The 14,147-nt window shown below is 44.5% G+C and overlaps 1 protein-coding gene across 3 annotated transcripts in view; it reads right to left on the bottom strand.

Moving 5' to 3' along the window:
- LOC114789864 (tetratricopeptide repeat protein 28-like) overlaps positions 1-14,147 on the bottom strand; it is a 122,206-nt gene that overhangs the window by 27,672 nt on the left and 80,387 nt on the right. For all 3 annotated transcript variants that reach the window (XM_028979292.1, XM_028979298.1, XM_028979306.1), the window contains 2 exons: positions 2,111-2,907; positions 1,117-1,661 (listed from right to left, as the gene is read on the bottom strand). In XM_028979292.1, coding sequence (XP_028835125.1) covers positions 1,117-1,661; positions 2,111-2,907 — 1,342 coding nt within the window. The remainder of the gene's footprint in view (positions 1-1,116; positions 1,662-2,110; positions 2,908-14,147) is intronic.

Below are 14,147 nucleotides of genomic sequence, written 5' to 3'. Positions count from 1 at the left end.
GCCTAAGCTCATATGCCTCATGTACGGGAGCATCAGACAAATGAAGGTTTTCGTTAGGAGATTGTGAAAATGTCATTAAAACAGAAAAGTAAGAATACATTTGATATTAATAAACACAGAATTCACAGAGAGGTAAAGGGCAGATCTACTTGCATAATTAGGCGGGCGCAGCACACTGAACTCAGAACTTGATATTCCTGATGTGGTTTTTAATGCCACAAATTCAGTAGCGCTTGTGATTCCAAGTAATAAAAGATTGAAATTTGAATTGTAAAACGCTATAACGCTAAAGCTACTACATTTTTTATTTTGAGTAGAGGTTAGAAGTGTAGGCCAGTTAAGAATTTTTGGGCTTTAGAATAAAGATCAATGTTGTTTGCTATTAATAAAAGATAAGACTGTAAATGAAGCAGAAATGCCCCAGTCCTTGATACCGTTGGAAGTGAGGTGCTAAGCGAGACCGGTGTATTTTTAATGATTAATCATGAAGCCCTGGGAGTTGCCAATTAGGTTAACCTGACACTCTTACGGGGGCCAGCACTACGCATTATGTATGGTAGAAGACAATTGATTATTTAGCATTATTTGCCAATCAGTATTAAAAACTGAAAAATATAAAATGTCAAGCTACATGTATTTTGTGCTATTAATGGGTTGTGGTATCTGAATAACAGATAAACTTATTACAAATAAATAAAGTTGAAGTTGCAAAAGCAGATATTTCAACAGCCATTTCTGGCATGAGCAAATAACTCAACATACTATCTATTCTAGTACAATTAAACTAATTTGATTTAATTTCAATTAATTTTATTTTTTACAATCAACAAGGGACATTTTATACTGAAAGATGAATGCAGTAAGGTTCAATATTAAATTCAGACACCACATGACCATTATTCTGTCCCCCATCTTGAATTATGTGCTTATTCACAGGATTTCATCTTCTTTTTTTTAATATAATACTTCTTCTGTTGTGAAATTGTGAACCTGAAAATGAAACAATGAATAAAATGCTAACAGAACATTATTATTATTAAACACTCAAATTAATTTAAATTCTTTCTTCTTATTAAATACAGTCTCTAACTTGCTCACCACAGTCATGTGACTCACCTGTGCCCATTGCCCAAGCCCCGATAGGCCTTTTCCTGGTCCTGTGTCCTGTTCAGGCTCTGGGCCACAGCCAGGTAGCGTTCATAGTACTTCACTGCCTCCTCGTAGTCTCCCAGCACCTCGTAGCAGTCAGCAAGATTCCCGAAGGCATGCCCACGGTCCAGGGTGGCCTCGTTTCCGTTTAGTTGTTGCAAGGTGGCCAGCTGCTGTTCCAAGTAGCCTATGGCATCCTCCATGGCTCCCACATTCATTTTGGTGATGCCCATGTTGCCGTAGACCTGCGCTTCCACGGCCGGGTCACCAAGTTGACGGCTGAGTTGAAGCTGTTGCTCATACCGCTGGAACGCGACAGCATACTGGCCCAATGCCATGGATACGGCCGCCAGGTGACCATGGGCTTTGCATTCGCCTGCCACATCACCAAGTGCCTGCCACACCTCCAGCTCATTGCCATGGTAACCCTGGGCTTCGGTGTACTTTTGAACCAGCCGGTATGCAGCGCCCAGAGCAGCATATGCACATGCCTCCATACGACGTTCTTTCACCTGAGAATAGGACAGACATCTCACTTTTAAACATCCTCCTAATCACCTAATCATGGAGAAAAGGTCACTTGTTGTCAGTAACATTACTGCTTTGGCTGGTATGATTAAAAGTTATTTGCTCTTATTTATGCTTCTACAATTGGGAAAAAAAGTCTGATGAATATTTCATTTGGTTGTTACCTAGACTAAACCACTCTAGTTCATAATATTCATAAATTAAGTATACACCACCAATTGAGTTGTTGTAATAAAGCCACATTTGAAAAGGGGTGAGATATATAATTTAACCAATTGTACCAATATATAAAATGTATATTTTTATTGACAGAGCAAGCAACAAAAATATATTTTGGACCCTTTAATGCATTTAGTCTACTAAAATGCACAACAGTTTTCTTTCAGTGGTGAGTAGGATGCCCTGAGAACAGAGCACTTCACTCCACCCTCACCTGAATGGCCAGAGTCAGTTGCTGCTCGTAGAACTGCACGGCCGCGGCCACGTCTTTCCGACAGGCAGCAATGTCGCCCAGGTTACCAAGCGCGCGGAAACGGGCCTGTGCATTATCCAGGGACTGTGCCAGGGACAGCAGGTACTTCTGGCATTCTTCAGCCTGGGCTAGGTCCCCCAGGGCCTTGAAGGCCAGGCCCAGGTTGCAGTAGGCCTTGGCTTGGCTCATTTTGTCGTGAAGGTCCTTGGCCAAAGCCAGGTCTTGCTCGTAGTACTTGACGGCATCACGGTAGTTGCCCAGGCAGTAATGGGCATAGCCCAGGTTGTGGCAGACCTTGCCCTCATTCTCCATGTCCTGCAGGTCGGGGGCAAGGCGGAGGTACTGTTCATAGTAGGGCACAGCCTGGGCGAACTCCCCACGGGAGCAGTGGAAGTTCCCCAGGTTCCCCAGCGCCCGGGCTTCACTCTGGACGTCACGCAGCTCACGGGCGATGTTCAGGTGATTCTGGTAGTGCTGGAGCGCCCGGTCGTGTGCTCCAAGCGCCTGGTAGGCCACCGCCAGGTTCCCGTGGGTGGAGGCCTGAGAAGAGCGGTCGTTCACCTCCATGGAGATCTGGAGCTCCTGGCGGTGGTAGCGCACAGCCTGGTCAAACAGGCCCAGGGCATTATAGGCATTCCCCATGTTGCCATAGGCGCGGCCCTGGGCAGCGTAGTCTTTGAGCTCCTGTACGATGGAGAGGTGCGTCTTGTGGAGCTTCAGCGCCGCCTCGTACTCGCCCTTCATCTGGTGGATAATGCCTGCAACGAGCAGACAGGGAAACGGACACGAAAAGCTTATTTATGCCTCAACAAGGCACGAAAAGACCACAAACATGGCTGCAGGCTGAGCATTAAAAATGCATCTTTCGAAACTTAAGTGTTCATCGACTCCAAAGAGTTGCATTCAAAAACACAACAGATGCTTGTTTAAAATCTTACGTTTCTTGCCTTGCCACGTACAAAGCAGCTAAATCTAAAGCACGACACATGAATGCGTTCATTAATGTTAATCTGACACGGCCAACTGCAGAAAGCGGCTAAATGTCAGCAAATGCATTAGACGGACCGTTTGAAAATCTTAAGGGGTTTGACAGCACAATCACAACTCAAATCTGTCACAAAAAAGACAAAACATGAAGAAACAATCACATCAAGAAGCAAAAACAGAAAGAACAAAGCAAAGCTAAAAAAGAAAAAAGTTAAAAGCCGACTGTGAATTATTATGATGGATAGAAATTCAACCGCAGCTTTGTCTGATTTGCAGCGAAATGCAGTTTATCCTCTTCGGGGCCCGGAGACCCACACACAGACACCCGCTTCCCACTATGCTGCAATTGCGGTGAAATAATCATTACAATCAGGCTATCAAAGCAGCCACTGGCCGTGGAGACAGCGCGAGTGATGCAGACGGGCTGAATGCGGGCGGGCACAGTGGGTATGAGGGTTTTCTGGGTGGGGTCGCTGCAGCCTCCCTGCGGCGGGGTCTTGTTGGGAAGCACTGGGACAAACTGGCAGCGCGTGTGTTTACAAAGCTCACTCAACCAAAACCACACACATTATACACACTCAAGGAGTCAGCAGACATATTACACCCTCACACGCACACACACACACACACTCGCACTATGCATTTCTGAGCAGAAAGAGATGAAAGGACTAAATGAATGCGTGAGGCGTGGGACTGTGGGACTGTTTATAGTTCTGCATCACTAAGGCGGCTGCCCATTCGGCGGACAGCCATACCCAGGAGCGGGGCGTCTGCTGGGGCACCCGTGTGGCCACATGGCACCGTCAGGGGCCAAAGGGGGCACCATATGCCCACTTAGGGGCAGAAGGTGGCAGGTGGGGCACAAGAAGGCACCACAGCAGGGCCTGTCTGTGGACAGATGCCTGGGGAAAATATGACACTAGGGGTGAACAGAGAGGCCTCTGGTACACACACACACACACATTCAGATACATGCAGCACTGTGGATGCTGTGGATGTCACAGATTAGTGGTACAACATACTACACAAACATACTTGCACAGACACACACATGTACATACACAGAGGGTAATTATTGTAACTTGCACTGCTCAACACATACAAACTTGAGGTTTTATGCTAATCTATGTGAAATTTGTCTAACATGTCTCTAGACCATCCATAAAATAAACTGAAGTAGTGCCATTGTTAGGCAAGCCCAGGACAAGGACACAGCCCTGAATGCTTTATGAAAAGCTTTGGATCTAAAGAAAAAATAAAGGCATTCAACAGAAACCAGAATAATATAAAAACCTTGGTGCTGGCTGTGAGTAGGACCACTCCTTCATCTAAAAGAACATTTCCAAAGCACTCGGTTATATTTCGTATATTACAAAATATGATTAATAACTAGGTTTGACTGCATAGACTATTTTTTAAACAAGTCGTAGCTCATTATTTGCACTAGATATTTAAATCCAAACAAAGCTGAATACAAAATCTAAATCTAAACTTATATGGTGCAATGACGTCCCAGATGTTTCCATGGAACATGGAGAGTGTATACATGTCACATCAGGTATGCCATCTGGACTTGCAGATACAAAGGAAACAAGACTGTCTGATAGTTTTCTTTATGTTGGAGGAACTAATCAGAGTTTTAACACATGAAAGACCCTTATTCAACATAAACCAACACACATTTCCCACATCACAAATGTGATCTCTGCTGTAGACAAGAGCTACTGGGACAAGACTACCACTACCAATCCAAACATGCAGAGAGATTATTAGACCTTGAATTCAATCATTCTGATGGGCAAATCTGCCTATGTGAAGTAAGCGAATGCTTACTTATAAAGAAAGCACAAATCTATCAGTCACAAGAACCCCTAAATTAAGGGGAACAAATCCATCTTTCATTCCTAATGCTCGACAGAAATCGAGTCGCTAATCAGTGAGTCAGCACATTAATACCGAATGCTGACAAAAGTCCTGCCACTCAGGCCGAGAGAGCTGCTGTTTACAGCCTGGTACACATTATTCACGTTAATCTCACCTAAGAACATGAATATGTCGTTTGTGTGCATCACCAAGCCTCTGGTTCACACACACTGATCTAGGTCTGAGCCACTCTGGAAACACACATACATTTGTTCTCCTACATCTTTATAAAGGCCAAGAACATAGGAAACAAAATTAACTGGACTTTACTTTAACACTAAAATAAAAGAACAAGGGCATGTTCACACACACACATACACACAAACCTTTTCTGTGTCTCTCTATGTCTCTAAGAACAAAAAGAGACTCTGGCTAAGAACTGTGCTGGCATGAGGAAATATCTTAGGGACCACTGGACTGTGTTAAATACACAATGCACACACACACACACACACACACACACACACACACTCTGAAAGTCCCCTTTTGTTTACCTTAGATAACCTGCTTTCACAGTGAAAGAATGTGTTGCCACAAAAGATCTGAAAACACGGTGGCTTCAGCAGAAATTCCATCCCCGCAGATGCTCAAGACTGTACTAATACAGGCCTGAAAAACACATAAAGGCAACATTCACAGAGATTCCTCCAGAGCACTTCCCACAACCCACAATCATGGCTGCTGGAACGTCCTCTACTGTCTTCTGACCTCTCCACTGAGCTTTATGGGAAGATTTCAATAGAAAAGTCCTGAAAGACATCCACAAATAAGTGCTGATCGTTCTATTTCATTGTGTCACTTTCTTTCACAGAATGCCCATGTGACTGGGGACAGTGTGCCGTGTCTTTCTCTCCAGACGGAGAAGAACCATGTTGGGCCATTAGAGGCAGCACGTCAAGCCTTAAAACACTGAAAGAGTAAAGCCAAGAATGCAGCAGTCTCTAAACCTGGTGGAACGGCGAAAGCAGGAAATGGCCGTAGTAATACTGTCAGAGGCCCCGGGGTTCAACTAAAGGGAACCCGTTTGCCTGAGCTTTGCTTCTGTTTATGTGCAGGTGTTCAAATTCACACCCTGCTAAAACTGGGTGGTAGTAGCCTAGTGGGTAACACACTCGCCTATGAACCAGAAGACCCGGGTTCGAATCCCACTTACTACCATTGTGTCCCTGAGCAAGACACTTAACCCTAAAAATTGCTCCAGGGAGACTGTCCCTGTAATACTGATTGTAAGTCGCTCTGGATAAGGGCGTCTGATAAATGCTGTAAATGTAAATGTAAATGTAACTGCACTCATTATTGGATTCATTCAGCAGAGACCTTTTATCCAAATTGATTTGCTCCCAGCAAAAGGTCGGTCCGAATCGAGACATCTTGAAACGAAGTTGGTGCCGGACAAACGTTGCAATAACCATGAAAAGGCAATTCTGCTTCCTGTTTAATAAACAGAAATACATGTGTGTAAAAGTGCTGTAATGAATACGACGGAACCATTCAGCCACACCTAGGCTTTGTCTAGACAATGTATTCTCAGTTCTGCTTCTAGGTTAATTGCAGAGATCCTGTTAAAGCAACAATATTTATTTTGACTGTTAGTCACGTGGGAGCATTTACGTTGATCAGGTGTAAATATTACCGCAGGGACATGAATGCAAACTGAAGGAAGTCAAGGAAGTGTTCAGAACTGGGGGTACCCATGTTATCTGTGTGTGTGCAACACTTCCAGGCATTCCCAACGTTTCCGTCGGGGGGCGAGCGTCTCGCCAAATTGAGCTCCCAAGCGAAGCCGCAGGAAGAAGAGAAGGTAAAAACAAAACAAGGCCCTGAAGCTCCACCCTGCAGAGGCACAATGCCACAACAGGTTTTCCCATCAAAACTGCCCAATGGCTTCCTGGTAGTTTTTAGCTGATAGGACCCCGCACTGCGTCGCTGTCACTTCGCATTACCCAGCATGCCTCTGTGGTAACAGTGAGCACCGATATTGAGCGACGCTTGTGGGTGAGGTTGCAGGCCAGCCAATCAGCATGCAGCCTTCTCGGAGCCTGGCATGGCCAGAGCAGGCCCTTGCTAAGAGGATTTTGCACACAATGGCGCTCGAGCGAGTGTGCCAGGGTGATACTACGCCTGCCTGATATCCTTCCTTGCCTAACTCTGTATCCCCGCTCCAAAATCCTGACACCACTTAACCCCTTCCCTTCCAGAATCAGGCTGCCTCATCCAAGATTGGTCTGGCACTGGATTTCAGGAAGTGATGATGCACTTTCTGGATGATTTACGAAGGACAGAGAAGATTACAGCAGTCCTTACTGGTGATCTTTCAAGGACATGCTTCTTATCCCGATTATTCTTGGTGCCATTCTTTGAAACAACAAGCCATCCTAGAGTTACAGTATTGGTTACACTGACTCTATACTGAATAATTAAGCTTTATGTTATGAATTTTATAAAATATCTGTAAAGGTGCTGAATGGCCTGACAGGCCTTTCGGATGGATTTAAGGGTAACTGACCGATAGCTTCCACAAACCTCTATCCCAGGTTTTAACCAACACAAAAATTCCTGTCCCCAAATAAACCTTTAATTCTGAACCTGACAAACCATACACCCCATGTGTCAGTATACACATTCATTAACCATTATAGACAAAACAACACTTTAAGTGGCAGAAACAGTAGCTCAATATAGACACTGTAGATGTAGTAGAGGCACCAGGCTACAGGGTACGCACCACACCCTTAGCTAGGATCACTATATGGAATTCAAACTTGTTTCGATACCCCTTTATTTAGAATCATCCCGAAAGTGCCCTAGCGTGAAATTTGCCTGATAGCCTGGCAGCAGAACAAATTTTCTCTAAATGTTGCCCTGGACCCCCTTCACTCTTGAGCACTAATCTCTGACTGCCTGTGGTAGTAGTGCAGTCCTGTAAATACTCACAGCAAAAATGGAAAATTCAACTTCTTCAGTTAAAGTGTGAAAACTACCATCAGCTGGTGTAAAGAGGGGGATCTAAACCCCTCTGCCTCCAGGGTTCAGGAGGAAACAATATACCCTCTGGTCTCTGACCCCTATGGCTGCACAAAGCACAGCCAGGATGAGAGCTGTGGCGAAGCCTGGAGAGGCTCTCCGTCCCGGGTCTTAACCAACACAAAAGCTAATGTGACACATTTTCACACGGTCAGAAATAGCGGGGCACGGGAGACGGGGACTCGTGGCTGGCGGCGTTTGAAAGGGAAAGTAAAGCCCCTGCCATTCTGCGTGCTACGCCCCCAGCAACTGGCACCCTGTACAAGAGAGAGACAGGATCGAGAACAGAATTTGCCAGAATCAGATCAGCACACCAGAGGCGATGTTGAATACTGTGACCTGGAATTTGGATTGGTTGACATGAATTCTGAGAGTCACATTTTATGACTCTAAGAAATATTATTTTATGGCACGTTATTAGGCTTCAGTATTTTAAGAATCTGCTAGTGTAAAAAGGACTTGAAATTGGTATTGTTGACATTATTGTTATGGCTGGTGTTGTCGATACCAGAAATAATGTATAAATAATATAAAGTATGAATTACAATTTTATGTCAGACTTCCTAGAGGCACAAGGGCATCATGGAAAATTAGGTCAGTAGGCAAAGGGAACAAATGAAAAGGCATATTCCACCAGGACCAAGTCAGGTGGCATAGACAGAAGGGATCTTTAATAGTAGAATGAGCAAGCTTACACACACACACACACACCTCCTGCTGTCTAACAGACATGCTGGGCAGGACAGGAAGACAGAGATAAAAAAGGATGGGATGGAAGATGGGATGAATGAGCGAAGTGCAGGGAGGTCTGCCAACACAACCAAACGCACACAGGCAGCCCACACGCCAAACCAAGAACGCTTCCTTCCAGCATCTGCTCTCTGATAAGCAGCCTGATCACCAGCAGGATATCGTCATTCACTGCTCTTAACCTAGCCTATTCACCAAGATGGTCGGTCTTGCGGTTTGCCTAAACTCCTACCACATAACTCATGCAATCATTCCACAAACCCACACTATAATACGAAAGTGGCACAAACAAAGTCACAGTATCACTCCGCACCTTCATTCACAAGCCACTCTGTGCTTCCTGGCCGTGGCTCTGTGTTGGGGATGTGAACTTTCACAAGGAAGTATGGCCAGAAAGGGAAATGCTGAACAGGCCTCGGCTGGGGTCTAATAAAGCCCAAGTCTCGGCTGGAGTTGACACTGCTCGCCAGTTCCATTACTCACTATTCAGCCGCCCAGTCTCTGCGCCAGAATGGACGCCTCACCAGGAACACATGAAGGTCATTCAGCAAGCTGAGCCAAGTCCCTGTTCACTAGCGTCATTATTGCTCCTATATTTGTATTATCAGTGTTACCGTGTATAACATTATAAATATTTAAACATATATACTGTAGAAGCTATATACATCCAAACTATAAATAACTATATTTGTGTTTGTGTTTTATGTGTTTTCATACAGAAAACAGAAGATGTTTTTAATTTTTCTTTCACATATACTTTACAACAATAACCATGCCCAACTTCACTTTCGCTGGGGAAGAAAAGCCGCTTCTCTCAAAGCCACATTAATAACATGCACAAGCAAGTGAATTGCCATTCTTCGTATTGGATTATTGTGGCACGGTCAAACTAATAAAGCACTTCTCCAATATTTAATTAGAATTTGTGTAATGCAGTTTAGAGTCTTGAACCTTTGTGCGAGATTTGACGCAGGAAAAAAAAGAGACATGCTTTATAGGAAACCTATAATAAAGCCAGCCGAAAGCCGGCATGCGTGCGCATTATTCACACTGACAGTGTTCGCTTTTTCTGCAAGGCATGAAAAATGGTTATGAGATCTGCATATATAACGTATAGAGCATCTAATGTAAATATTATCTGATGGTGTAATAGTGGGATGCTAATAGTGAATTTATGAGTGCCTCTTGCATGGAACTGAAGCACATTCAACAACACAGGAAGCGGCTGTCTGGCATCATGCCTCACAAGCCTTTGTAGTCTTTACTATAAGAGTCCGAAAAATTCCCTTTTTTCTCCTGTTCCTGGTTTATCTTCTCATTTTCTGCCCTCCTACTCCTCTCTTTCCTTCCCCGTCCTCTGCATCCTCCTCTCCTCTCTACAGCTTTGTATGTCTTCTGTGTCATTAGCTCTGTCCCTCTGGCATAAGCTGGCCTAATGACCATGGAAAATAAGCTGGAGATGTTTCCTCAAGCAGATAAATGACATTTTATCTCTCTCTCTTTCTCACTACGACTGTACGCCCCCCACCCACCCTCTCTTTCTCTCTGTCAAGCTATTTCTTTGTCTGGCCTCTCCAGCGGAATGAGCTGAGTTGGTTGTGGCACCCTGAAGTGTTGAATATGAGGTCGTGTCCTGTACGACCTCCAGCAAGGTTCAACCCGGACCCCCACAGCCTCATGCCTGTAGTGAACATACATGCATCTATTGCGAGCAGCACTGTTCGTGTATGTATGTGTGTGCAGTCATTAGTGTGTTAACCATTACTGCAAAAAGCAAGCAAGAAGAGAGATTATGGATTAACAAAGGTTAAGGTAGCCCCCCTCCCTCCCTCCACATTTAATTGCATTTTTCTTTCGTGACTGTTGCTGCCATTGACATCTCTCTCTCTTTCTCTCAGCGGCAACACATCCCTTAGATCCATCAGGGGAACAGAAGAGTGATTGCTTAATTAAAAGTGTTACTTATGGCCATTTTTAGTGGCGTTGGGGGCATTTTAGCAGTCAGTGGACTTTTTTTGTGTAAAGAACTACAAGGCAGAAAGCAATGGAATATAACAAAATGACAGATAAATAATTATATGCAAACAAACTTAAAAATAGCTCTTTGAAGTAAAATGTAAATGGAAAAGCGGGTACTGCTGTAGTGAGGGAATGTGGCACCCCTCCAACTCCAGGCTGCTGTGTGCACCACGATATTAAAGACTGCTGACTAGGGGGCAACGGTGGGCTATTAATGAATAATAAATAGGAGCCGAGAAACAACATTTTCATATCCTTCATGGGTCAGCGTTAAACTGCTCAGGGGGTCTGAGGGCACTCGGAATTAGAGTGGGACACGACGAAACCTTTAGCACGGCTGTCAGTCCAGAGCTCCTCCACAACAGCCATCATTAAAGGAGGGGCCAGAAGAAAAGAGTGTGTCAGCACAGACAAAGGAGAAATGAACAGAGCATTTTTTCATTTTGACTTAAAGAAACATACACACATACAAACACACAGTCCTTCCCTCCTTTACTGTTCATCTAATGGTCAAATACTCACCATACGCAAACACACACAGACACACACACACACACACACACACAGGGATTGGATTAGATCAAGTTACACTCTTAGAATACAGATACAAATTAATTACACTCAACAAGGCTATAAAAATAAATGTGTGTTGGAAGGTTCATCATTGTCATTGCTGTAACAGAATTAAAGGAGTGGGTCGGGCTAAGACCCCACCCTCCTCTCCAACATCCCTATTATTCGGTCCTATGCAGATCAACTATTAAAGCTAATTAAGCGATTCATCAAGCCACTTTCAATTACCCACACTCTGACAGGATCAGATTACAATCAGTAGGGGCTGGGATAGACAGACAGAGAGAGAGTGAGAGAGCGTAGGAAGGACAGAAGGAAAGATACTGTGAGAAGAAAAGACAGAATCATTAACAACTGGGTAGATAAAAAAAAAGAAAGACTGAATGACACCACATACTGGGTTGCTGTGAAAGCTTGGCTCCCAAGACTCCACACTCCTGGCAGGGGAGAGGGCGGAGTTTGTCATGAGGAGAGCTAATGAGAGGCTGTAACCCCGACCACCACCATTCATTACCCACCACAGCCAGGTCACTACGAAATCAGCTTCATGTAACCCCCTGCAACAACACAACTCATGCTTACACACACACAACATACATACATACACAAGCCACCAAATTACACGCACATGCTTCACCACACATCCAACATCAAAACTATGCAATCAAATGTGGCACACAACCAAATTTCACTACATGTGTGAGAATGTGTGTGGCAAGTCTGCATTAAAACCCCCAGGAGGTGCTGAGAAGTCGGTGTTGTGACAGCGACCGGCGCATTACGAACACTGTGCAGTGTGGCTTTAAGGCTCCATCATGACTTGTATTTCCTCATTAGGGCTGCTCTGAGACTGTCGTTAACGGCCTCTCTCGCCACAGTAATGAGATATAATTTTCATTTTGCCACGCGCGATGGCATCCACAGGTGAGGATGTTTTATTGCTCCACTATTCCGGATTCCTCCAACCTATTGCTTTCAGCACACTGCATAATGTTATTCCAGCCATTCGAGCTCATTAACAGAATTGTTCAGACTGATAAAACACTTACTGAAATGAAGAGGTGCCATTCCTGTCCGCACAAATGTCAAAAACCTCCTCATGACTTATTCATCTGCCATTCATTCATTTTCATTACAGGGACAGAATTTTTTTTGTAAAGCACTCCAAAAGTGAACCATTGCACTACAATGATATCAATGTCCTCAGAACCTGTGAGGATCAGCACAAGGTCAGGGATTGGATCAAAGCTTCTATCATATTTATTTCCTTGTTAATGTTAGCGAAGAAGAACACAAGTACAAAACGTCCTCAAAGCTCAAGTGACCTGCATGTAGGCCTGAAAATGATATATATATAATGGTAGAAAATGATAATTCCGAGTTTGTGGGCGTTTGGAAAGCTAATAACCATTTTGGGGGAAAACAAGTTAATATATTTTATTTTGCATTAGTCTAGAGATTAATGCAAATGTAGGCTGAGAAAAAAAAGATTAACCTCAACACATATATGAAGATTGAGAATGTGTGTGTGTGTGTCACATTAATATCATAGAAAAAAATATAGAAGTGATTTACTTGTCCACACCACACAGCACTTTTAATCAAATCCCTGGCTGTAAAATAAGTTAAATATTAGGTTTTATCCATCCTAAATGTTAGTTATGTATTGTTGGTAGTTTGATGTCAATATGACCATAAAACTATCTTTTTGCTGCACGGTAAATGGCACATGTGCTGCTGCACGTGTGTGTGCTTGTCGCCCTGCGTGTCCCCTGAAGTCTACATGCAGAATTACAGGGGGAGGCCTGAATCCCAGCGATTAATGAACTAGCGAGCCGCGTGCCCTCCAGCATGCAGCAGTTGGCAGGGCGGGTAAAAGTCTTGAAGGGGAGCGATTCGGTGCTGCAACCCTCCCCTGGCCCTGCCGGGTCGGCGTAACGTATGTTAATGGAGGCTCGTTCCCGAGAAGAATGCGGCCGTTTCTGGCCTGACAGAGGCGGCGGGGGCGATGCATTATTTATAGGTGTGATATACCATCTTAGGTGAGTTATTAGGGAACCCTGGGCAACTTGAGCGTGAGGGGTCGGCGCTGTAGAATAATATGGACAGCCACGCTGGGAGCCGGCAGAGCGCAGGAGCTGCATGAATTATTAATGGAGGATGAGATCTGAGTGAGGCGAGGAGAAACTCAGAGCAGATAAACAACATAATGAGACAGAGTCGCAGAGCTGCACTTTCATTTCAGACGAGGGCTTTAATATATATGTTTAATGTATATATATATGGCTTCTTCTTCCTCGATGAACATCTGTGATCTTTCTGTGGACGTTCCTTCTCTTGTGAAGAACGGTGAACTTGGGATTTGTTTTTGCCATCCTCCACTTATTGTCTCTGATTTGCGTGGACTCGGTGGGCTTCGGTGAATGTAGCACTGGGCAGACACTGGATCCAGACCCATGCTGGTCCTATTGCAGGGGGTGGTGATTCCCTTCTACCTTCCCGTGACCTTCGGGGGGGAAAGAAAATCCCCCCGCGGTGCTCTTGCAAACATGCTGAAAAACATTTACATCTGGGGACAAACAGCTGCCCCACCGCTCGAAAAGAGGGGGATGTGGATCATTAGGCAGCAGATGTTTCCAACGTCAAGAAACGGACCCTTTATCAGTAAATGTTTATCAGACAGTTTCTGGCAACGCTTTCATTCGGAAGGAAGAAGACCAGG

This window comes from Denticeps clupeoides, chromosome 1 (assembly GCF_900700375.1).
Source record: "Denticeps clupeoides chromosome 1, fDenClu1.1, whole genome shotgun sequence".
In the NCBI taxonomy this organism is placed as follows: domain Eukaryota; kingdom Metazoa; phylum Chordata; class Actinopteri; order Clupeiformes; family Denticipitidae; genus Denticeps; species Denticeps clupeoides.
Note: the sequence above shows the minus strand (reverse complement) of the source record. Positions and strands in the feature narration are given on the sequence as shown.